The sequence below is a fragment of the Pseudogymnoascus destructans genome (assembly GCF_001641265.1).
Source record: "Pseudogymnoascus destructans isolate 20631-21 unplaced genomic scaffold scaffold_2, whole genome shotgun sequence".
Classification (NCBI taxonomy): domain Eukaryota; kingdom Fungi; phylum Ascomycota; class Leotiomycetes; order Thelebolales; family Thelebolaceae; genus Pseudogymnoascus; species Pseudogymnoascus destructans.
The window spans coordinates 173,339-198,239 of NW_020167521.1; the positions used below are offsets into that span (position 1 = coordinate 173,339).

Below are 24,901 nucleotides of genomic sequence, written 5' to 3' on the forward strand. Positions count from 1 at the left end.
GACATAATTTGTCTATAGGGGTACTATGTTGGACCTCCTTTTACTTCCTATAGGCTAGGAACCTAAGAGATGGTTCTATGGGATTCTCTTACGTCGACTACAGTTACCAAGCCTGGTAAGTCTTGGAAAGTCTTGGAAAATGAGAGAACTACACTCCTTTAGCATAAATAGGATTGCCCTTTCCTTAAGAAAGGGCAAGCAGACAATACAGTAAATCGACTATCACATACTTCCACGTCTTTTCCAAGCTTCCAAGCATTCATCTTGTTACTCCTTGTTTCTGAAAAGTCAGTGAGGTGTTAACCTCTGACTTACCCCTGAGTTCCCAGACTCAACATTTGTTGCAACTTGTCTGAACCACTTCACTACATCACACACCTGATTGCTGCGTTGTGGAATAGTCTAAGCTACAACCCTTTGGCTCTGTTTCCTAAGACAGTGTGTTGTCTTAGTAAAATCATCCCTTCCTTGGGTGGCTAGATTCTCACATCTGGTGCACTCACCATTACACTAAGTACATATTTTTATAACTTATTATTAAAGGGTTGTTGAGATATTAAGTTATGAAATTCGTGATTTAAGGTGTAAAATGGATTGGCCGGTTCGTTTGTTTGGCCAGTTCGTTATACATGTACGTTACTTGAAAAGCCTTTGTGTCTAATCCCCTGCCTCCTCTGTCAAGTCAACCTTACGCAAGAAACCTCTGTGTCTTCTATCGTTTAGAAGTCAGATTACAGATGGTTATCAACTCCTAGGAGGGGTTCTAGGTCTGTACGACTAATTTAGAGTATCTAGAAAGCGTCTGGAATTGCTCTAGGCTCATAACTGTTAAGTAACGTGTGTCTTCTTCTGTCTTAAGTATGTAGCTGCCTAATATTTAAGTGAGGTCATACTGAGGTCATGTGACCATCTTACAACACAATTATATTTGTTTATTGCCTTATATATTAGGAACCATCACGTGATTTATGTGACGCCTATCGACTATCGCCAATTCGAGGCCAGTGCAACAACCATGAAGTTTAACATCACAACACATAAACCCGCGAACTTTCTCCTCTCATAACCACCATAAAATACATCATGGGTTCTTTATAACCACTCTTTTTTGCTTATCAGGAAATCTTACCTAGGCGCTATCTGAGATTACACTGAAGCTGTCTATTTCCGTGGTTCGTGGCTCTGGTGGATTGATCTGCAGAAACGTTAACATCAGGTGAGTTTGGTATGAAGCTCAGCAACGTTATATATATCATAGCCCGAGCTCAGATTTTCTTCACCAAATGAGCAACTAGTGTTGCCGATTTCTTTATGCATATTCACCTCATTTGTTAGCGATCTACGATCTACGCTACATTCTTCTTATTGGGCCGCTTCACATTTCGTTGGCTTCACAGTAGTGTCATATTAAACTCATGGCCCTTCTGCGAGAAAACAGCTTTCAAACATCTTCTGTGACTAGATCACCTGTTAAGTGGCTGCGGATTGTTGGCATGTTGCTTTATCTCCTACAACACCGACAGCTAAAGAAGACTGTTGGCTGCGATCTCAGGTTCTATTTTCGTTAGGAGATAAAATTACTGTACTAACTCGTCCATAGACTACCCTACACTCGCTGTATCTGACACGGTGCTCTCATAATTACTTGCCTCCATCCTCGGCCCCTTTTGTCGGCGTTGCAGATGAATTGTGAGCTACAACCTGTCGCGTCGGGAATTTCTCTGGTTCGGGTATCCATCCTAGGACCGGCAAATTCTAGCCGAATATGGTGATTATGGATTCCACAAATGGCAGCGATGTTGTCATGGCCGAGGGCGTTCTGGAAAATGGCGGAAATGGCTTTATCGACCCAAGGGATATGCACCTCACCGAGAATGACGACAGCATTGGGCAACTAAATTTTGGAGAAGAAGACGATGCTGCGGATATGTCAGATATTTCTGAACCCTCAGTGGATTCGCAGGCCTTAACTTTTACCGGGCGAAAGAAATACCTGCCCACTGGGTGTTGTTACGACGATCGGATGAAGTTACATGCAAATGCCGATTTCTCCGTTGATCCGCCGCACCCCGAGGATCCAAGGAGGATCTCATCAATAATGAGGGCATTCAAGGAAGCAAAACTCGTTTATACTGGCCCGGAAGAGAACCTTGCAGGGATCTTGAAGAACTCGCCGACCGCGTATATGTATCGGATCGCAGCGAGAGGCGCTACGCCAGCGGAGATCTGCACGGTCCATACGCCACTGCATTTCAAGTGGGTTTCTGACCTCTCTGGCATGTCATCGGATGAGCTGCGTGCTATGAGCAGGGCCCTCGACACAGGGCGAAAGTCACTATATGTTGGTAATTATACCTATGAAGCCGCACTCATTGCCGCTGGGGGTGCCATCGAGACATGTAAGAACGTTGTGGCGGGCACGGTCAAGAACGCAATTGCTGTGATCCGACCACCTGGACATCACGCCGAAAGTGACGAGGCCTTGGGATTCTGTATGTTCAACAATGTTCCCGTTGCGGCGCGAGTTTGCCAGGCCGATTTCCCGGATAGCTGTCGAAAAGTCCTGATTCTTGATTGGGACGTGCACCACGGCAACGGAATTCAGAATATATTCTATGACGATCCGAATGTTCTCTACATATCCCTCCACGTGTACAAAGACGGATCTTTCTACCCTGGCTTCCCCGACGATCCATCGGTGCCTGATGGAGGGCTGGGTAACGTCGGTGCTGGCCCAGGGTCTGGGAGAAATGTTAACATACCGTGGCACGCGCAGGGAATGGGCGACGGCGAGTACCTCGGCGCCTTCCAGAAAATCGTTATGCCCATCGCCCAGGAATTTAACCCAGACCTTGTCATCGTCGCTGCTGGCTTTGACGCCGCGGATGGCGATGAGTTGGGCAGCTGCTTTGTTTCGCCTGCGTGTTATGCGCACATGACCCATATGTTGATGTCGCTTGCTGGCGGCAAAGTAGCTGTCTGTCTTGAGGGCGGGTACAATCTGAAAGCTATCTCGCGGTCTGCTTTGGCCGTGGCGAAAACACTGATGGGAGAGCCGCCGGAGCGCATTGAGTTGCCGCCGATCAACAAGGAGGCGCTGAAGATCCTACATCGAGTTAAGGAGGCCCATGCGCCGTTCTGGGAGTGCATGCAGCCGGGGAAGATTAATGTGAAGGAAGAGGAGGGCCCGGATAGGGTGAGATTGAATGCTGTTATCCGCGCATATCAACATAAGATTCTCCGACAGAAGTACAAGATGGTCGATATGTACGTTACAAGGGATAAACTAGCCAAGGGGCTGGAGTACCAGGTGCTAATCACGAGCGAGTTTACGACGGCAAAGAAGATTCTTCTTATCATTCACGATCCGTAAGTTGTGTTTGACAAGGTTCCGAAAGCATGCTGATGACTGTTACAGACCTGAACTCTTGGCTATCCCTGATCCCATCGATTACTCCGTTGAGCCACATAACTCGTGGATGGTAAATTCTACTACTTCTACTGCAGTGTGTTTCCGTCGAACTAACTTGCCACAGAGCGATGGTATAATGGCCTACATCGACTGGGCCGTCAACAACGGTTACGCGGTCATCGACGTTAATATGCCCATGCACATCGAAGACGCAGGCGTTTGTCTCCCACCCCAGCCAGCCCCATCCATAAAGCTAACATCAGTAGGTGAACATTGAAGAAGAAGGATTTATCGAGCGCCCAACCGAGATGGTGCATCGCGCGCGTATGAAGGAGCTCATGTGCTACCTCTGGGACAACTATCTTGAACTCCACGACTCGGAGCACGTTGTGCTTATGGGTGTTGGCGACTCCTACAGTGCTGTTAGAGAACTGCTCGTGAACAGAGGTATGGATTATTTGTTTCTATTATCTGGTTTTGGTTTCGCGGGCCCTGGGATACTCTCACACGCTCTCCTGAACCATCCCTACTCCCCTCCGAATGTCCACACACTAACTCTCCTCCCAGAGTCCAAGCACAAAGTTCCCCTTGTCGTCTCCTTTGTCTCTGGCTCCCTGCGCCCCGTTCGCAGCGAGACGGACGCCAGTCTTGCGCACTGGTACAAGAAGCACTCCCGCGTGTATGTGGCAGCCGATCACCTGTGCTGGACGGATCCGGAGTTGGAGCGGAAGGTGACGAAGAGCCGGTTCGGGCGCGTCGTGAAGAGCGGAGTGGAGGGGCTGAACAATATGCTTCGGGCGCATTTGCCGGAGGTGGTGGGGTTGTTGGGCAGTGTTGGAGAGGAGGGAGATGAGGAGAAGGGGCTTGTTTAGGTGCCTTACTCTTTGTTGGGGAAACGGACATTCCTGTGTGTTACGGTGGGGTTGTACGCCCAAAAAATGACAATTTTTTCTGCGGGGAATTGTCTAGCCCCTGCTAAGCCCAGGAGGCTCGGCTTGTTCGGACTTTGGGGGTTTCCCCAGGGCTACAAATAGCGTACGTAGGCCTGTAGATTAGGTAAAAAATTCAATTGATTCTATTCTATATACTGTAATCTACTGACGAGTTTTCGTGCCCGTTGCGCAAAAGCCCGAAGGTCCGGTCACCAAAGACACCACACAATTTGTGTGTAATCGCTATATTTCGGTCCTTCAACAGGTTATGAGCCCGGCGACGGTTAGGAAGCTTCATGTTTTGAACTGAAGAATTGATTCCGAAGTCTCACAATAAAGTGAGAGCATGAGTTACCCACTGGTAATACTCAGTCTAAAGGCAGTGTATTAGATAGCATTATACGGCCCGTATACGGGTTCATTTTTGTAACCAGTGCGTATACGATACGGGTTCAACTTAATATGCAATAGCACTAGTTAATCCGATGCGGAGCCACCCAAGGAAGGGATGATTTTACTAAGACAACACACTGTCTTAGAAAACAGAGCCAAAGGGTCGTAGCTTAGACTATTCCACAACGCAGCAATCAGGTGTGTGATGTAGTGAAGTGGTTCAGACAAGTTGCAACAAATGTTGAGTCTGGGAACTCAGGGGTAAGTCAGAGGTTAACACCTCACTGACTTTTCAGAAACAAGGAGTAACAAGATGAATGCTTGGAAGCTTGGAAAAGACGTGGAAGTATGTGATAGTCGATTTACTGTATTGTCTGCTTGCCCTTTCTTAAGGAAAGGGCAATCCTATTTATGCTAAAGGAGTGTAGTTCTCTCATTTTCCAAGACTTTCCAAGACTTACCAGGCTTGGTAACTGTAGTCGACGTAAGAGAATCCCATAGAACCATCTCTTAGGTTCCTAGCCTATAGGAAGTAAAAGGAGGTCCAACATAGTACCCCTATAGACAAATTATGTCATAGACAAATTATGTCATAACTTAACCAATCTTGTGGGTAACTAAAGAGCGATGACGTGTAATGAATCATAGAGGTTCGTAGGAGCTTTTAGAGCTATCGTTCATGCTCCTAGGCCTCTAGTTGGTAGAGATATGTCATGTGGTAGTATGAGTGATGTCATGTAATGAATCATAGAGGGTTGTAGAGATATGCTATGTGGTAATATCGGCCCAGTAACTAAGGAGCGATGATGTGTAATGAATCATAGATGGTTGTAGCAATTGTTGAGTAGTATTGCTCTTGTTGTTGGTGTGATAAGCCAAAATATGTATAGTGACTTGTAGGTTTGTGTAACGCTGACTTCTAAACGATAGAAGACACAGAGGTTCTCTTGCGTAAAGGTTTACTTATCAGAGGAGGCAGGGGATCAGACACAAAGGCTTCAAGTAACACGTTACTAGTATATAACAAATACTGTATTGAGTTGAGCACGAAGCTCCTATCTAAGGAAATACTATCTACTTATATAGTGGCGTCGTGCCTAGTGGACTCTTGGGAACTCACTCGAGTCCTCGGAGTCCTGGACTCTTAGGACTCTTCTCATCATCCTGCGAGTCCATCACGTGCCTAGTGGACTCCTGGGAACTCACTCGAGTCCTCGGAGTCCTGGACTCTTAGGACTCTTCTCATCATCCTGCGAGTCCGTCACGTGATACTTTCGGAACTACTATTCCCCGCTGCCCCTCCAGGTACCAGGGCCGGTCTCATGCGACCTCCCTCCTTCCTGTCCTGTAGTTGGCCAGCCTTCTTGTTCAGTCGTAACAGTTTGAGGAGGAAATTTCCAAGTTTGCTCTTGAGTTTGATAGCAAACTGAGTGCAACGAATGTCAGTATGACACTTATCCCTGAGTTCTCAGACTCAAATTTGTTATAACTTGTCTAAACCACTCCACTATATCATACACCTGATTGCTGCATTGTGAAATAGTCTAAGCTACGACCCTTTGGCTCTTTTTCCTAAGACAGTGTGTTGTCTTAGTAAAATCATCCCTCCCCTGGGTGGCTAGATTCTCACATCTGGTGCACCCACCATTACACCTTGTCTGCTTCAAGCTTCAACTATTTCTATAGCAGCACTTCGATACTACAATGGAGGACGACCAAGCTCCTACAACTACTGCTGAACAGCAGATGCAACAACTGTTTGCCTTTATACAAACTATAGCAAACAAACTTGAGAATTTGGAAAACACCTTTCAAGCCAACACTTCAGCAACACAATCTTCAACTCAGACACATCATACAGAGCTTCCCACAGCTCCTCTGGCTATGTCGGGTACCCCAGGTGCACTTCCTAAAGTGCAAACACCAGATTTATACCATGGAGACAGGAGGAAGTTGAAGGGATTTCTTATGCAACTGGACATCTACTTCACCCTCAGGCCTCATCAGTTCACCTCAGACGTCCAGAAGATATATTTCGCTGCCAGCTACCTCCGTGGATCTGCATTCAACTTCTTTGAGCCATATCTTAGAAGACTTAGTGGCAACAACCAAAATACCACTACGCCTTTGATTACCTCTTATGACCAGTTTCAAGAGGAACTTACCAGGACCTTTGGAGACATCAACGAAACTGTTACAGCAGAAAGAGAGCTACAGAAGCTATGTGTAACGCTGACTTCTAAATGATAGAAGACACAGAGGTTTCTTGCGTAAGGTTGACTTGACAGAGGAGGCAGGGGATTAGACACAAAGGCTTTCCAAGTAACACATTACAGTATTGTAAAGAATACTATATTGAGTTGAGCACGAAGCTCCTATCTAAGGAAATACTATCTACTTATATAGTGGCGTCGTGCCTCATGGGTAATCTGGATAGTTGGCGGATAGCTAGATATTCAGGATAGTTCGTGGATAGCTCAACTATCCAATATCCACTAGTTTCTGGAACTATCCATTAGCCCCGTCACATGGCAGCCTACCCTGCTTCCCACTGTGACTCACACATCACGTTACTAGGCCCTGGCCCTGTAACCATGACATCATGTTACTATAGCCGTAACACTATGTCAAAAGACCTCTGCTGCTCAGTATACAACAGAATCTAGGAGAATCACTTCTCACTTGACTTGGAATGAAGAAGCCTTAGTCTTCACTTACTACCAAGGGCTCAAGAGCTCTATTAAGGATGAACTCAGCAAAGAAGAACGCCCTACAACACTTCAAACGCTTATAGAGAAAGCTGTCAGACTTGATGATAGGCTTTTTGAAAGAAGAAAGGAGAAGAACCAAGACTGGCATCCAACAAGAAATTTCAACAATTACACCTCTACACCAACTGCTAAGGACTCAGCACCTGAACCTATGGACTTAGACGCCTCTATAAAGAGATCTACAGCAAATCCAGCACCTCAGCCTACAAGAAGCCCTCAAAAACTGAAAAGGGGTAAACTTACTCCTCAAGAAAGAAAACACAGAATGGACAACAACCTTTGTTTATACTGTGGCAAAGGGGGGCACAGAATTCAGGATGCTATTCAGCACGGGGGAGTGCTGATTCAAAACATATAGCAGCCTCAGACACAGTCACAGCTGCTATTCCTGAAAAACTTGAAAAATCCCCACCAGGCACAACTTCAACTGAGACTACAACTTCTCCCCTAGACAACAAAGATGTGTCGATGGTGCTTTCTCAGAGTTTCACACACCTGTTAATACCTATTCAACTCCATTTCAAACAACAAGTGTTATCTACAAGGGCTATGATAGACTCAGGGGCAACAGGCAACTTTATATCTCAAGACCTCATCTTGACACACCAGTTACCTACAATTCCCAAACGCACTCCAGAGTTGCTCCGAGTCATTGATGGAACTCCTATCAGTTCAGGTTCCATTACCTGCAACACCCCAGTACTCAAACTTGAGATTCCCCTAGGAAAATCAACATTTTCAGACACCATCTCTTTAGATGTTATACCAATGAAGTACCCAGTCATCCTAGGTCTTCCATGGCTTCAAAGGCATGATCCAAATATCAATTGGAATCATTTATCACTTGGGTTTAGCTCAAATCCTGAGCTCAATACTGAAAAAACCCTTCAAGCCTCAGTTACCCCTATTCAGGTCCAAGACTCAGACTTGTCCCAGATCAAGGATTTTGACCAAACTATGGACGATATATCATCTCTGATATGGGTTAAACCTTTCCAACCTGTCCTGGAGATAGCAGCTACTTCAGATTTGGAGAAATCATCTCAGGAGGTCATTTTGCCTTTAGCATACCAAGACTACCAACATCTTTTTGACAAGGCAAAGGCATCAATTCTGCCAAAGCTTCTCAAGAGAGGAGCCTTTCTTGTGGAGGTATTCCAAAGTTCTTTTGGCAAAGGGATCGTGGTTGTAAGCATCTTTGAATGCTTTAAGAAGTGTTGCTGAGGGTGTATAGTCTTTAAAGGTCTCTGGTTTCTGAGAAGAGGTAATGGGGGCAACTTGGTCTTGAGGGGATAAGTTTCCCTCTAAGTCCTCTGTAGTGTGAGGGTTGCTTAAAGATGCTGCTATGAGCTTTGTAGAGTCCTACACGGCAAAAGCCCTATGGCCTCTTGCAGCCTCTACCTATACCAGAACGCCCATGGGACTCCATATCCATTGACTTTATAGTCAAGTTGCCTCCTTCTATCCCAAAAGGGGGTGCTACCCCTTATGACTCTATCCTTGTGGTGGTAGAAAGGCTCACAAAAATGGCACACTTTGAGCCTTGCAATGAGACTATCACAGCTTCTGAACTTGCGTGGCTATTCCTGCACATCCATCCTGGACTCGTGAAGACGCCGGAGTTCGAGCACGCCAGGTTCTCGCCGTTCGTTACGTGACTGTTTAACTGGGTGGTGCTCCCGCTGCTGACGCCGTTTCTGCTAGATCTGAAGGAGTCGGGGGAGAGGAACTTGTTTATGGCTACGTCAGCGATGTTTCGAGGGAGATTGAGTGGAGAGGGGGAGGCGGGGACTATGGTGCCGGTGGTAGAGGAGGAGGTGGCGATGGGGGTGAATGGATTGATCGGCGGTGGGGTGTATGCAGTTAATTGGAATGGGGAGGTGTGCAAAGGGAGTGAGAAGTTCTATCGGGAATGGAAAAGGAGATACAGGAAACACAACAGCAAACAACAATAGAAATGAAGGTGGACTTGGAGAGATTCAACATTCCCAGTGGAAATTGAACATGGTCAAGGGAAATCGCAGATGCTTAGCACTCACCTCGCCCCGCCACTGGTGAAGCATCAGATCAGGGATGACGGTTACGACGGCACCAATTTCCAAGGGAGACTTGTATCATGTTTGTTGGAGTATATGTCAGAATATACCAGAATATATCAGAGTAGGACCACAATAGGCCCTTTCCGCATCGGGAATTGTCCTATTCAAGCAATTGTGTCGCCTCTTGGTTTGACGTTGTGGTCGATGACGCTCTAGATGTTTCGGAGCCAAGTGCCTTGGAGATCGCCTGTGCTCACAATTAAGCGATACCAAGACAAGTCGCGCCGCATCTACTCCGTACCCTGGCATTTCCCCCTTTCCAAAATTCACAAAAAGCACAAAAAACACAAAAGTCCATTTTTTACCTTTATGAGAGCCTCAACGGATGTCGCCCTGGGATTCTGATACTGGAACTCTGCTACTTCGTATATCGCTCCACATACGGGCTCTCCCATACGGACTGCTCTCTATACAGACTCGAGAAACTTTCCCCGGACTGTGAAACTGCTGTAGCCAGCAGATCACTCTCCCTTGGATGGCATCTTGGCATCGGCGCTGGTTTGCTTGAACCCCATCATTTATCCCACCAACGGCTGGCGGCAGACAGTGGGGTCTGGCCGATCTGCATCACTCATTACTGCTGTTTAAAGGCACTCAAGCTTTCTCGACGCCATGGCGAAACCCGCCCTGGCCTGGAACACGGGCGAGGTCTGTCGCTTGCGGCTCACCTTTCCTCGATCGGCTATGATAGACTGCGGCATTTCTCACCCATGGGAGAATGCCGCTACGAACATACTGAGTGCACTCCCAAAAAGAGATGTCAACGCTTGAGCACCTGGTGCAACGGTTGGAACACCTTCCGAGACTATCGTGAACTCCACCATGACCCGAACAACCGAATTCCTGGAGGTGAGAGAGTTATAGTACCACGAGCAGCAAAGGAGCTATATACTCCAAGCCCTGAGAATCGTACGTCTATTACAGTAATAGAGACAGTATCTGCAGCTGGAAAAGTGATTCCACCTGTACTTATCATTCCGGACAAAGTTCATATGGATTCGTGGTACCCTGGGAACCTCAAGAGTAGTGAGCTGATACTACTCTCCGAAACTGGCTATTCGAACAGTGAGCTTGCCTTACGGTGGCTACAGCATTTTGCAGAGCATACTGCTCAGTACGATGATGGGAGTGGGAATCCCAAGGTTCTACTCCTTGATTCTCATATAAGCCATACGAGCGATGATTTCATCATTGCAGCAGATGAATTGAACATTATCTTATTCGCCTTTCCTAGCCATCTTACACACGTTTTACAGCAATTAGACGTGGGATTATTCCAGCCATATAAGCACTGGCACCGAGAGGCTGTGCTTCATGCCATACGGAAAATGGAGGTTACGTACGACCTACCCTCGTTTATGAGAGATCTCACCAAAATCCGGGACCAGACTTTTAAGGAGTATAATATTACTTCAGCTTTCCGGAAAGCTGGAATCTGGCCCATAAGCCGTAATACAGCACTCGAAAAGCTCCATACATACTCGCAGCCTACGCCTACACCTACACAGCCTACGCCACCTACACCTACCCTACCAATACGGCCTATTACCCCTAAACCCTCTACTTTTCGGCTACCGGAAATTACTTACCGGCACCGAAGAGGTGGTGGTGGCAGGCCAGCTCCAAGAGCTAGACCTGGTATTCCTCCGGCGCCAGGTGGAGGAATCGAAGAAGCGGGCAAGCCGAAGCCGGGCCCGCCTTCAGTATGGGGGCGAGCTCGTTGCTGCCGAAGCTCACGAGCTTCGGGCCCGTAAAGCCGAGCTTCTGGCTCAGAAGCTCGAAGCCAAAGAAGCCCGGAAACAGCGCCAGGCCAGAAACCGAGCCCGGAAGCAGCTTCGCCGGGCTGGAATTGAGGCCCGGAAGGAAGAGCGCCTACGGAAGAAGGCAGTGGCCCAATTCCGTAAGGAAGGCCTCCCAATTGCTCCTGAGTTTGAGGAGCCAATTCGGGACCCAGAAGCCCCCGAAAGCGAGTGCGAAAGCGAGTATGAAAGCTGTGAGAGCGAGGGTGGGAGTGGGAGTGGGAGTGGGAGTGGGAGTGGGAGTGGGAGTGGGAGTGGGAGTGGGAGTGGGAGTGGGAGTGGGAGTGGGAATGAGGAAGTGATAATTTCGTAAAATGGAATATTTAGGTAGCTTTACATACAAATTACTATGGTGGGGTACTTACGGTCGCAAATTTTTGAGTTGCTGCTCCGCTGACAGTTCTGGAAACGTAGCACGGGGGAACATCATGGCCATCCAAATCCCGAAGTCAGTCGTATGCTGTATGCGCCACCGCCAAACTATCCAGACGATACATTCATGCCCAAACATGAGGCGCTGGCAATCCACATGGGGCGATAAAACGCAGCAGGTCGCAATAACGGTGGTCAATGGTCAATACAGCCAATGCGCTAGAAGAGCACAGTAGAAGAAGCCCCCCAGGCGACATCAGACAGCTCCGCCTCACAGAAGCCACAGAAGCCCCCCAGGCGCCATTAGACAGCTCCGCCTCACAGAAGCCCCCCAGGCCAAGCGTACTGGGCGGATTTATGCGCTAGCATCGGCCGTCATCGTGTGGCTTGGTCTCGAGACCCTTGCGAATTTCGGGGCGGGAGATCCAGCAAACTGCTTCGCCACCTCGCAGGCCACTTACCCGGAGTGGGTCAAGGAGAACACAATACCGCCATTTACCATTGACGAATGGATCCGAGTACAGTAGTCGATTTGCTTAGATATGCTTGGTTTCGGCAGCGTTGGGCGTGGCAGGAAATCTAATTGGGGAACCGAAGTCGCGATATCCTATCAGCAGCCTCATTCCGGAGCCCATGAATAATACCTGCCCATCGTGGGCCCCGGACCTTGCGAAAGCCGAGGAGGCTAAGACCTTGATGTGGCAGATCAGCACTGGCGCTTCTAGAGCTGAGGCACGTTGCTTTGAATGGCGGTGTGCTAGAAGTGCATGGGGTGGTCCGCGGCACTGTTGAAGGATATGTCAAGGCTGCCGGCGCTATTGCAGATGTTGAGAGATTGAAAGTCAGTGGCCAAACGGCTGCAAGATTGCGATATCGACTTGATAGATGAGCTTGTTTGCATAGGATGCGACTGCTTCACCAGGGATCGGCTCAATACGAGCGGCGTGTGGGTCCAACAACGACGCCCATTAGGAGGTGGAGACTCGAATGGCCCCATCGATATTAACCTAAGGAGAGAAAGCAGGGCAACAGCCTTATTGTCAGTGACAACGGACTGGTTGGGAAGGTCGGGGATGGCCGCGAGATGGTCGGAGCAGCGAGACAGGCGATATGATCAGCACTGTACTCGGCCGCAACTCCCCTTTGATCCTTCGGCCGGCCGGTGACGACGCCTATGTTGTCATCACAGGTGCCTTGATAGCAAATCTTTGCGACTCTGTATCTATCCTCGGCCCTCTGCCCTCAGCCGCACTACACCACCACGGCTACAAATGAAACGACTCGTGAAGATCGCCGCTTAGGCCCGCTGCCGCAGGGCTGGATACGGGTTCGGGGTGAGAGGCAGCCTTCACAGCCGGTTTCTGTGGATTATTTTCGCAGCTTGATTCACTGGGATCCGAGGCTGGACGCGGATGCGCTGAGAGATGGAGGAGAGATGGAGGAGAGATGGAGGAGAGATGGAGGAGAGATGGAGGAGAGATGGAGGAGAGATGGAGAGATGGAGGAGAGATGGAGGAGAGATGGAGGAGAGATGGAGGGAGGAGAGATGGAGGAGAGATATAGGAGTTGTGATAAAAGACATTTCTGTTGAAGTAAAAGTGGTATTACCTGACGATGACTTCAGACTGAGCCAAGGCCGGATCGGCGCACATTATTGCGGCGCAAATACGGTTCTTGGTTTTGAGAACGGGACGGGTGAATAACGGCGTATAGAAACGGTAACCCCACAACGCGCTAAAGGCATGCCGCTACTGTTTTGAGAACGGGTCAGTTACCGTTGATGGTTTGAGAACGGGACACGTGAATACGAGGACTCATGCGGCGTATAGAAACGGTAACCCCACAACGGGCCAAGTATAGCGTGTTAATATTTAATGGTCTGGACCACCACGTGGGACATTGATGGATGGACATTTAGCACTTAGATGTTCACATCAGCCATCCTTAACATCCTCAACTCAAAATGAAGGGGATTCCTTTGTCATCTGCAGGCGATGCCGATGATGCCGATGATGCCGATGACGTCCGCATCGCCCTCGCGAAATGGAAACGGAGATACTACACCCTAGCAACCCTCTACATCCTCACCATCCTTCTCGTCGTGGCGTATATCCCAATGTCTGATAGCCCACCGACTGGGGCGGTCCGCTCGGAGGCTTATTTTGGAAATAGTGTGTTCCCGTTCATTGTCGATGGTTGGAGACACTCGGTGGAGTGCATGAAGGAGTTGGAAAGAGGCTAACAAACACCTTCAGTACCGAAGGAGATGGTCAGATTCAGGCTGGACGAGGCGTTTGTCCATGCAGGGTCGGGGACACCAGGGAACCGGTCAGTGTGGAACATGTTGTTTCCGCGTATGCTATTTGTTTTCTCATGTCGCGTGTCTCTCCGAGAGGATCTATTCTCCCGTGTAGCCTTGTTAGGTGCTTACGGGCTTGTGCTAACGACACTGAACTTATAGTTGGCGCGGGGTTCGTAGAGGTTCAGAAACCGTGGAACTACGGTCTAAGGGGGGGGGTTCCGGTCCCAAACACCGAGGAGGCGACAGAGATATACTCCATCTCAATGTTCCATCAGATCCATTGCCTGGTAAGGCAGCTCCTCATCCCCTTTCAACGCACCCCCAGTTATACCGTCTATCCGTTACTAAACGCAGGAATAGTCAATACTCAAGGACGCCTTCGGTCGCGACAGAGACGTGAGCGAACACCAAGCGGCGGAAAGTAACTTGGGTCACTGCTTCGACTATCTGCGTCAGGCGATCATGTGTACGGGCGATACAACGCTGGAAACGGCACTGGTGAACGCTGACGATGTGATATCTGGTTTCGATGGATGGGGCGTTCTACACGAGTGTCGGAGCTATGAGGCGATATTTGATTTTGCGGAGGCGCATCGGATGAAAGATGACACTTGTCTTATGTAGGTTGTCGGATAGGCATACGTTGATTACTTGCCAGAGGAGAATGTATTGATAGAAAGCTGAGCAGGCTGCTGCAGCCTATTTTGGTGGCTTCCATACCGTCTTGTTATAAAAATTGCCTTTTGAGTACCTTAGCTGCTCGATGTTGCAGTTTTTAGACCATTGAAAAAACGCCTCACAACCGCACTATCCCTGCTTAATGATGACCTTGAGCCAAATGCTCCCATTATTATAAATGAGGGCGGGTAACTATCTGCAGAGCATATGGCATTAGATGATACTCGCCTCTTACTACTTAACAGCCATGACTCTCATAAAACAGAGCGCTTTCTTACATTAGCAGAAGAGCATAACATTGTTATTTGCTGCCTTCCTGCTCATACAACACATCTATTACAACCTCTTGATGTAGCGGTTTTTAAGCAGTGCAAACACTTTCATCAAAAGGCACTTGATCAAGCAGTACGTAGCTACGACTATGAGTATAAGCTACGTACGTTCCTTTCAGACCTCCCGCAAATCCGACGGCAATCTCTAACTGTCCGTACAATTCAATCTGGTTGGAGAAATACAGGACTATATCCATATAATCCTCTACTTGTAATTGACAAGATATAAGAGACTTGGAATCAGACACCTGATTATTAGCCATTTTCTTCGTATAATATTATCTCAACACCGAAAACAACTATGCAAAGTGTGCAAGCGGTTGAACATTAGCAGAAGAGAGTAGAGGAAGCTTTCTCATCGCCTTTAAGAGAAGTGTTTCAATCATGTGCACGTAGAACTACAGTTGTTTTACACTAGGCAGAGCTCTATAAGACTGAGCTAAATATTATTACTTTACGTGCAGTAGAGCAGAAGGCAGCAAAGGCAAGGGCACGGAAATCACTACAGAAAGGAGGGCAGTTATATGCATTAGATGCACGGAAAATGCAGGAAGAGAAGGAAGCAAAGTTGCAAGCAAAAGCAGACGTAAGAGCAGCAAGGAAATCGGCTGATTAACGGAGTCACCGAAGGCACGAAAATAGGGCACACACGAAGTGGTATGGGTGATGTGGCACATATATCCACACTTGACCTATTGCAAGAATCCCATGGTGTGTATGGGCGCCGCCATTGTTATCCAGATCGCGGGAGTTGGCCGCTGGGCTCGGTCGAGTTTCTCTGGATGCTGGTCCTCGTTCTGCTTAACCTTTCAAATGCGCCGCACTCCGGCAGTTGTGGCATCCTCTTCTCAGTCTCCACCCTCAACATCATCTCCGACCATCCACTCATCCTCCGGGTCCATATCCCTATCCTCCCCATACAACACTTCGCAAACGCCCCCCAACGGCACATCCAAGCACGCATCAGTTCCCACGCTCCACACAGCCTTCCAATCCTGCTCCTGCCTCAAGCTCTTCATCCTCTTCTTCTCCAATTTCTCCTTCCTCCTCACCTCCTTCCCCTTCTCCACCACCCCTGCGTGCTTCCCCTCCGGATTACTACTCTTCAAGCTCCCTTTCCCATCCAACGTCGCCACATTCGCCGCCTGATCAATAATCGTCTCAATGCTACTCATTGGCAGCGTCAGGTACCCCGTATTGTATGCCGCAAGCGCGACGTAGATGTACACAATACACATGACCAGCCAGGACGGGATCGCCAGCGACCACCAGCGGTTGGGGTAGTAGTATATCCCTAGCGCGTGCAGAAACGGGCTGGGCAGATAGCTCCACAGGATATACATGAGGAACGCGAGCGACGAGAACAGGTATAGCACGAAGCCGTAGTATTCGTAAGTCGGGACCTTGGGGCTGGCCCGTGGGACGGGCTCAAAGTCATCGTTATCGGAGGCGTCAGGTGTGGTAGGGCGGGAAGGCCGGAGGAGGGAGGTGAGAGAAGGCGAGGGTGGCAGTGGGGTCGGCGGGCGGTTGTAGAAAGGAGGTGCGAAGTAGTTGTGGTGGACGAGGGGAGGGGAGGGAGAGGGCGATGGCTCTGGCGAGGAGGAGCTGGGGGAGCCGTTGTAGTGGGACTGGAAGGCAGATTCGTCGTCGTCGTCATCGTCAGCGGAGGAGTAGGATACCATTTCTTCGACACATGCACGAATCTGGAGATGGCGTATTGTTGTGCTGTGTTGGTCGTTGTCGTGGTCAGGATTAAAGTTGGGAGTTCACGCGAGGCTGTGGCTATGTATGCAAGGCTGACAAACACTTGACGACCAACCCGGCGAGATTATGACAGTACTGGAGCAATTTCCTAATGAGAATACATAAAATATATATAAACTGGATAAGGAGTTATATGCCTTCTTTTTTCTTTATTACCAATATACTACGGACCATTAATGCAATTATTATGGTTGGGCGACCTGCAGGACAAATTAACCAAAAAGGTTCATGACTTCCATCTAAACTGAAAATATACAAACGCCCAACGATGCTACAGTTCTAAAAAAAACATCCCCCCCCGGTTAAATGCGAATAGTTTCATACCGTCGTCGTATGATCTTGCAAGTTTAAGACAGTTCCTTTACGTTTCCGCGTCCTGTGCCAGTGCCAAGACATTTTTGGAAGCCCCAATATTATGTCCCAGGCGCATATATCAAACCTCTACATTCCCCTCCTTCCGTTCTTCCCTCATCTTCTTCCACCTCCGTCTCAACCCCCGAATGCACTTTCATCCTCTCCATCCCCACCGCCTTTCTCTCCCACGACGCACACGCAACTAGCACCCCCAGCGCAGCAACCCCAGCAAGCGCCGTCATCTGCACTCTAAACACTCTCGCATACACCGCCTGCACCATCGCTAGCACATCGGGTTCAAACGTCAACGCTCCTAACGGACTTTGATGCAGCGCCTCCATCTGCCCATCTGAGAGGAAACTCCTTAGAGCAGGCTCAGAACGGGCGTTAAACAGCGCCGTAGCGATAGTGAGTCCAATAAAGCCACCCAGCGGACGTAGCTGCGCCGTTGCGCCCTGCGTTGCTGCGATCTCGCCTAGCTCCGAGTTTAGGGTAACTATCAGCGTGCCGGCTGAGAGGCACATTCCGACACCGATTCCGAGGAGGACTTCTACTCCGTATAGGTAGTGCGGGATGCTCAATGTGTCGGGGATGGTTGTTAGGAGACCGAGGGCGAGGAGTTGGAGACTAGACCCGGCTATGAGGGTTGGGGAGGTGAGGTTGCGGCCTGAGGAGATGGCGCCGCCGATGAAGGAGCCGAGGCCGGTGGCGGCGGCGAGGGGGAGCAGGGAGAGTCCTGCGTATAGGGGAGAAGACCCGTTGACGAGCTGGAAGCGTTCGGGCAGGAGGATGGTGGCTGTAATCAGGGGGAAGCCGGTGCAGAAGATGGAGCTGGGTTGTATCTGGTTAGTTCATGGCAATGTCAGAGTAAAAAAGGGTGCAAGATGAGCATACCCGAAAGCGGCAGCCATGACGCTGCGCTTGAGAATGTGCATTGGGAATATGGGTTCGATATTCGACCAGGAGCGCGTGCCAAGGAAGCCCTCCCAAGAGAAAAACGCGATCCAAAACACGCCCGACAGGACGAGGCAGGTGACGACAACCGGCTCTCCCCAGGAACGTCCCCCTGTCGTCGCCCACTGGAGGCCATAGACTAAGCATACAGAGCCTCCAATCATGAACAGTACACCGACGAAGTCGATGCCCAGGAATGTACGCCAATTGCTACTATCAGAGGTCTTCACGCTAGTCGGCCAGATGAAGAAGATAGACGCCATAGCGATTACGGAAAATGGTAGGTTCATATAGAAAACCCACCTCCACGTCGACTGGTTCGATATCACACCACCCAAGATAGGACCTAGCACCCCTGACCCGCCGACCGTGAGTCCGATGCAGGCCGCGCCGGCCGCGAACTTCGATGGATCCAGGACCTCGGCGATCATGACCATGCCCATGGAGTAGAGGCCCGCGCCGCCTAGGCCCTGAAAGGCACGGAAAACGATGAGCTGGAGGATTGTGTGCGAGAGGGCGCAGGCAAGCGAGAAGACCATGAATAGCGCCCAGGAAACAAGCATAATGGGCTTACGGCCGTATATATCGCTGAATCGCGCGATGGCCATGGCGAAGCCTGGGAGGATTAGGGAGGCGCGAGGCTATGGTGGGAGGGCGACTTACTCATATATGTCAAAAGATAGGCCAGGACGATCCATGGCGATAGCCAAAAGCTCCCAAGTTCCTCTACGATACTGACCAGCGCCGTCCCTATGATAGTTGTGTCCAGAGTCGAGAAAAACACCCCAACAAAGATACTGGGGCATAAGATTAGCAGTGAAGAAGATTTGAGTTATCCTGGTGCGAGGAACATACCCTGCCAGTGCAACATTCCTCCTCCACGGTTCCACATGAGGCCATGGCACAACATGTTTGTTAGCCGTGCTCGTGGCGACAACGTGGCTCTGGATGTCTTTCTCGGGTTCGGATCCGACGCAAGGGGCCACTGTCCCAGACGTTGCCATAATATCCATTCCGGGGCTCTCGAGTGCTTGAAGGTCGATATTGCTCGCCATTTGCCACTCGAATTCCTTGGGGGAAACGAGACTATCCGGGTTGCTACTGGAGATTGTGGCGGCGGGTTGGGGTGCCGATATAAGGTTTGCCCTATACTATATGGCTCTACGCCTGGGAAAGAGACGGGAGCCACTAGCGGAGCTGGGTGACGTGGTAATATATGCGAACAAGAGATCGGTCCTCTAAATATCAATTCCAGTCACTGACAAAGACTCGGTGAACGTCTCTAGTAGCGTCAATGGCTACCCAGGATATGTAAGGACTGGCCTCTCCTTTTCTCATACAGCAAGCGCAGTTCATTGATATTACGGCCGTATCTCGAAGTTTATATGCCAGGGCCCGATCAAGCCCGCCAGTCGATTTCAAGCAGTGGGGAGCACGGCACGGAAAAGGAAGTGGAAGCTCTCGTACTTCCACATATATATCTTTGGCGGAGAAGTCGAATCGTCGACGTCGAAAAAAGGTCAACCTGACCCCCTAACCGAAGCAAGAGGGCCACACTTTAAGTAATAACCGACTCTAGCATTATACCATCGGGCCACACTATCCCGCCGCCCTTTGTACTGGGATGAGGCAGCTGGCACTATCGAGCCGCCATGGGGCTGTAAGAAAGTGACATTTGCGTCGCCTCCCAAGGTATTGGCTTGCATCAACTAAACAACGGCCATCCAAAACCTCCCCCCGACAAAGAATCACACATCAACCTGCCTCGGCCCTATCTCTTAAAACAACACTGTCCCGGTCGTCTACAGGGCATATCTAGCCTCTTCACCACGTACTCCACGGCCACGCCACGGTGGCGCTCAACCGAACGGGTGGAACGCGCGATTGGCCTTGTGGATGCAGAACATCAAAACGACGCTGATCCTCGGTTGCGGCGCTCAATCAAAAGGACTGCGTAGCGAGATGACAGTCCTATGGGGTCAAGTGCGCTCCATTGGGATAAATGCTGGGGCCGGTGGCGCATGAGGCGCATGAGGCGGGTGGAAACAGTCGAAGAGGCCAGAAGGGGAACTGGTAAGCGACGTGGTGAAGGTAAGACGCCGGAGTGGTGCCGCCGTATTAACTTACTGTGTTCTGCTTTCCCGCTGTAAATTACTGATGGAGTCACGTGAAACCCGACCGTTCCGATTATTTTTCCCGATGGGCCGACTGTACCACATATATTGTATAACCCCAGAACATGTTGGCGCCAAGCACTGTGAAGACGCCGGTGAGGGCCCAGGTTGATCTGATAGCCTGGGACCCGGAATCCCCAGCCCATACGCAGAGGATGGTTCAGCATCGAATTGCATGCGGGTGGAAACAGGACTATATCGAAGGGTGGCGGGGTTTGCAGAGAGAGGGGAAGATGGGCCTTCAGTGGGTTGTGAGTTTCTCATTTTTGTTTATGAGATCTTACCATGCGGTTTATAACACCTGAAAAAGGCAATAATCCTTCCAATCTTTACATTTAGCCATACAGTGCGAAGATTACAAGTGGTCGTATTTGTAATATATAATTCTAACTGCCAACGCAGGTTCTATCAGAGGAAGACCCAGAAAAGGAGGCAAAGCTCGCCCAGCACCTACTAAAGTACCCCGGAGACGCCACACCCATTCTTGACACCGCCACCTCTCTGGCTGGTAAGCCACGGTTACCCTCTTCACGGTCATTCGTCCCCGTGGGCCATATCTCTCTCGACTCAGCGAGCCCCAATCCTGGCCAAGCAGATGCCTCGCAAGGACTCTACTGCATCACTACTCTCTACATCTCCCGCGCTATCCACGGCGGTGGGCTTGGCCGGGCTGCCCTGGACGCTATCGAGAGCCAAGCCATCAACGAGCCGTTGTGTGCGAAGATATTGTCTCTTGATACTCTAGCAAATAGTAGCTGGAATAGAACAGATATATGGGAAGAGATGGGTCAGAAGAAGCCCGAGGTATTTGAGCCCCCCTCAATGAAATCGAAATTGGTGAGCTAATTGGAAACAGATATCAGCTGAGGATTGGTATGAGAGATGTGGATATAAGGCCTGGAGATACAGCGAAGGCCATATCCAGCACCGGACCGACAATGGTAGAGTTTGGCCTCTAGATGGCGTCTTTATGAAGAAAACGGTAGCATGAATGTGAACTAATGCCTCTTAATCCCAACTCATACGATTGTTTGGCTAGGTGAAGTAGAAGGCGAATACATTTTATCTTCATTATGTATGTGAAGTATGTGGTGGCAGTATAAGGAGCGAGATGCAATTCTGTATACAATGTGATATAAAGTTTCTACTTATATGACTAAGAAGTCGTTGTCCTCCATCTGCTTTAGCACACGTTACTGGCTCGAGCATAAATTTTAACCACTTAAGTCCATGTAGATTGTTGTCCATCCTTTCAGTTTGCAGAGAAGTGCCATTTATCAATAACCTCCTGTGGAATCCAGCTTTGCAAAACGTTAAGACCTTTGAATATGATAAGATGGTTGGTGGCTGTGCTATCCATATAGATGCATTCAACTACGGACACCCATGCTTAACAGCCTTAGTGCGCTTAATGGCATGTACGGAGTGTGGAATCAACAATGATTCAAGTACATTCCATAGTTCCAATTGAAAAGCCAGTCTCATTCATGTTATATATGTTGTGTTCTTTGATTTTAAGACGTGTCACAAGGTCCTTATATGCGTCAAACCATCCTACTACCACGTCTTTGGTAACACTGTTCATCCTTTGTGATTTGATCTGTCTTCCTAGTCGTACTTGTAAGTGTAGATGCCATCTAATGAAGTGTAGAACCTACCCTTGCCCTAAAGTAGGTTTAGAATTTGGGTGTATGTGATGTCATGTTTAGGATGTGAATATTAGGAGAAAGTTCGAAGATGCGACAATGGTTGATGTGAATTTCATTTACAATCTCTTGTAAAATTTGATGACTAGGTGCGTAGCCACTGTTAGGAAGGACTTTTATTGTAAGGACACAGGGCACCCAGCTCACAGTAATAGCATATGAGAGTGCGAGTCGGAGGCTAAATGGATGCTATCCTATAGGTCTACTATGAAGGATACAAAAAAGATGAAGGGAGAACCCCGTTGAGTCTGTTTCCTTAAGTACCCGAAACGGGCCCGACTCGGTTATCCCAACCCTAGCCCTGAACCTTCCACCGCAACAGGTCTGCATCAACCCTGAACCCTACACCCTTACCGTCCCCCACTATAGTGTAACTCGCTATGTGCTCCTCTACTGGTTCGAAACCACACCGAGTCAGATTTCATGCTTGTAGTGACCGTAACAGCTCTGAGGCAGGTTCTTCGAGTATCTAGATAAGGAGGCATCCTTACAGAGTCTGAGAACTCAGGGATAAGTCAGAGGTTAGCACCTCACTGACTTTTCAGAAACAAGGAGTAACAAGGTCAATGCTTGGAAGCTCGGAAGACATGGAAGTTGTGATAGTCGATTTACTGTATTGTCTGCTTGCCCTTTTTTAAGGAAAGGGCAATCCTATTTATGCTAAAGGAGTGTAGTTCTCTCATTTTCCAAGACTTTCCATGACTAACCAGGCTTGGTAACTGTAGTCGACGTAAGAGAATCCCATAGAACCATCTCCTAGGTTCCTAGCCTATAGGAAGTGAAAGGAGGTCCAAGGTCAGAGTACCCCTATAGACAAATTATGTCATAACTTAACCAATCTTGTGGGTAACTAAGGAGCGATGACGTGTAATGAGTCATAGAGGGTTGTAGAAGCTTTTGGATCTATCGTTCATGTTCCTAGGCCTCTAGTTGATAGAGATATGTCATGTGTAGTATTAGCCCAGTAACTAAGGAGTGATGTCATGTAATGAATCATAGAGGGTTGTAGCAATCGTTGAGTAGTATTGCTCTTGTTGTTGGTGTGACAAGCCAAAATATGTATAGTAACTTATAGGTTTGAGGAGGAGATTTCCAAGTTTGCTCTTAAGTTTAATAGCAAACTGAGTACAACGAATGTCAGTATGACAGTTAGGCCTGCTAACAACAGCAAAAACTCTTGTATACGTAAGAGAATGTGCTTCTTAAGTGGACTAAAGACTTAACAGCAGTAGATACTCTCTAGGGCATCGCCTACTAAAAGAAATAGCTAAGGAGCTACCTACAAAACGAATGTACAATTTAGACAATGTGACACGAACTCCCACTATAGCACACCCTTGATTTAACGCATATGAGAAAGTGGTTTAAGAGCATGGAATTGACTTAAAAAGACATATATAACATAGACAAGTCTGGATTTTCAATTAAGACAATGGAGTTAACATGTATAATACTCGATTCATCACTTCATACTTAGCACTAGGCTCATCCTAGCCATTAAGAATGGGTTTTGATAGTAGACTATATTTGCATAGACAGAACTATTCTACTACCACTTAAAGTGAAGAACATCTTATAGAACTAGATACCAAATAGCGTATTCAACAAATGGTTCTTTTTAGCAAATATAAAGGGTTAGATGAGTAACCTTTATGTAACGCTGACTTCTAAACGATAGAAGACACAGAGGTTTTACTATATTAAGTTGAGCACGAAGCTCCTATCTAAGGAAATACTATCTACTTATATAGTGGCATCGTGCTAAAGGGATATCAGAGATATTATAGATAACAAATATCCAACATATCCTCTACTATCCATTACATGGGGTTGCAGCCATAAACACTAGCTGTAGCAGTTTACAGTTTAGGGTGGTTGAGGCATTTTTTTGAACTATAACCTGAGCAAAAGCAGGCAGCTAATACCAACAACTTCTTATTTGTAATGGCTAACATATTTCACATGTAAGTGGCCTATAAAGCGACTGGCCTAACTCATTTTACACCTAAAATCACAAACTTTGTAACTAAATATCTTAACAACAGTTAAATAATAAATTATAAAAATATAATCTTACCCTTTTATAAGCATTTAAAGTACTATACTTGATTTTTAAGGCAATTAGTGTTATAGTTATTAAGATACTAAGAAGTAGGTTAAAAGTAGGGGTTAAAACTTAGTATCTTAATAACCATAAAGCTAATTGCCTTAAAATTCAATTATTGTTGTTTAAACGCCTACAACGTACATGTATAGCGAAAGCGCCAAACAAGCGAAAGTGCCAAAATATTACGACCACCCTATAAGAATTGCAATAAATCTACTACAACACTAGAAATCAACTAAAACTACTTGGAGTCTTCTTCCTCATACGTGTCTATTACAATCTGACAAGTGCACGCATTGTGCTTAGCCCCACCACACTTACCACAGTAGCATGCACGCGTTTCTTCCCTTGGCTTTCAACTACCACTTGCCTTTGTTTCTTGCTCTACTTGTTATATAATGTCCCTCTTATCCTGTAGCTCCTGTGCCTCCTGTTGACTAAGTGATCCTCCTTGCTGTAGACATGTTTTTTTTGCCCTCTGGCGCTTGCTTAGTACTTCATTTGCCTGTTAGAGGTTCTGGTTGTAATGGTGGGTGCACCAGATATGAGAATCTAGCCACCCAAGGAAGGGATGAATTTACTAAGACAACACACTGTCTTAGGAAACAGAGCCAAAGGGTTGTAGCTTAGACTATTCCACAACGCAGCAATCAGGTGTATGATGTGGTGAAGTGGTTTAGACAAGTTGCAACAAATGTTGAGTCTGAGAACTCAGGGGTAAGTCAGAGGTTAGCACCTCACTGACTTTTCAA

General features: G+C 48.1%; 5 protein-coding genes across 5 annotated transcripts; 3 read left to right on the forward strand and 2 right to left on the reverse strand.

Annotated features, from left to right (window-relative positions):
* Positions 1–1,026: 1,026 nt before the first annotated feature.
* On the forward strand, positions 1,027–5,020 carry HDA1 (Histone deacetylase hda1). The gene is made up of 6 exons (XM_024464412.1): positions 1,027–1,216; positions 1,601–3,369; positions 3,419–3,482; positions 3,537–3,629; positions 3,679–3,859; positions 3,980–5,020. Exons 2-6 carry the CDS (start codon positions 1,766–1,768, stop codon positions 4,282–4,284), a joined length of 2,247 nt encoding a protein of 748 aa, XP_024328015.1. The 5' UTR covers positions 1,027–1,216; positions 1,601–1,765; the 3' UTR covers positions 4,285–5,020.
* An 8,670-nt stretch (positions 5,021–13,690) lies between these two features.
* VC83_00726 (uncharacterized protein) lies at positions 13,691–14,704 on the forward strand (the record flags this gene model as incomplete). Its single annotated transcript, XM_024464413.1, has 4 exons — positions 13,691–13,949; positions 14,034–14,132; positions 14,240–14,367; positions 14,441–14,704. The coding sequence occupies exons 1-4, from the start codon at positions 13,742–13,744 to the stop codon at positions 14,702–14,704; spliced, it is 699 nt and encodes a 232-aa protein (XP_024328016.1). The 5' UTR covers positions 13,691–13,741.
* Positions 14,705–15,938: 1,234 nt separating this feature from the next.
* Positions 15,939–16,772, reverse strand: VC83_00727 (uncharacterized protein; the record flags this gene model as incomplete). Its single annotated transcript, XM_024464414.1, has 1 exon — positions 15,939–16,772. The coding sequence occupies one exon, from the start codon at positions 16,770–16,772 to the stop codon at positions 15,939–15,941; it is 834 nt and encodes a 277-aa protein (XP_024328017.1).
* Positions 16,773–17,267: 495 nt separating this feature from the next.
* Positions 17,268–19,217, reverse strand: VC83_00728 (uncharacterized protein; the record flags this gene model as incomplete). Its single annotated transcript, XM_024464415.1, has 4 exons — positions 17,268–18,039; positions 18,103–18,778; positions 18,826–18,959; positions 19,018–19,217. 4 exons carry the CDS (start codon positions 19,215–19,217, stop codon positions 17,268–17,270), a joined length of 1,782 nt encoding a protein of 593 aa, XP_024328018.1.
* A 1,184-nt stretch (positions 19,218–20,401) lies between these two features.
* Positions 20,402–21,327, forward strand: VC83_00729 (uncharacterized protein; the record flags this gene model as incomplete). Its single annotated transcript, XM_024464416.1, has 3 exons — positions 20,402–20,587; positions 20,739–21,140; positions 21,193–21,327. The coding sequence occupies 3 exons, from the start codon at positions 20,402–20,404 to the stop codon at positions 21,325–21,327; spliced, it is 723 nt and encodes a 240-aa protein (XP_024328019.1).
* Positions 21,328–24,901: the final 3,574 nt, after the last annotated feature.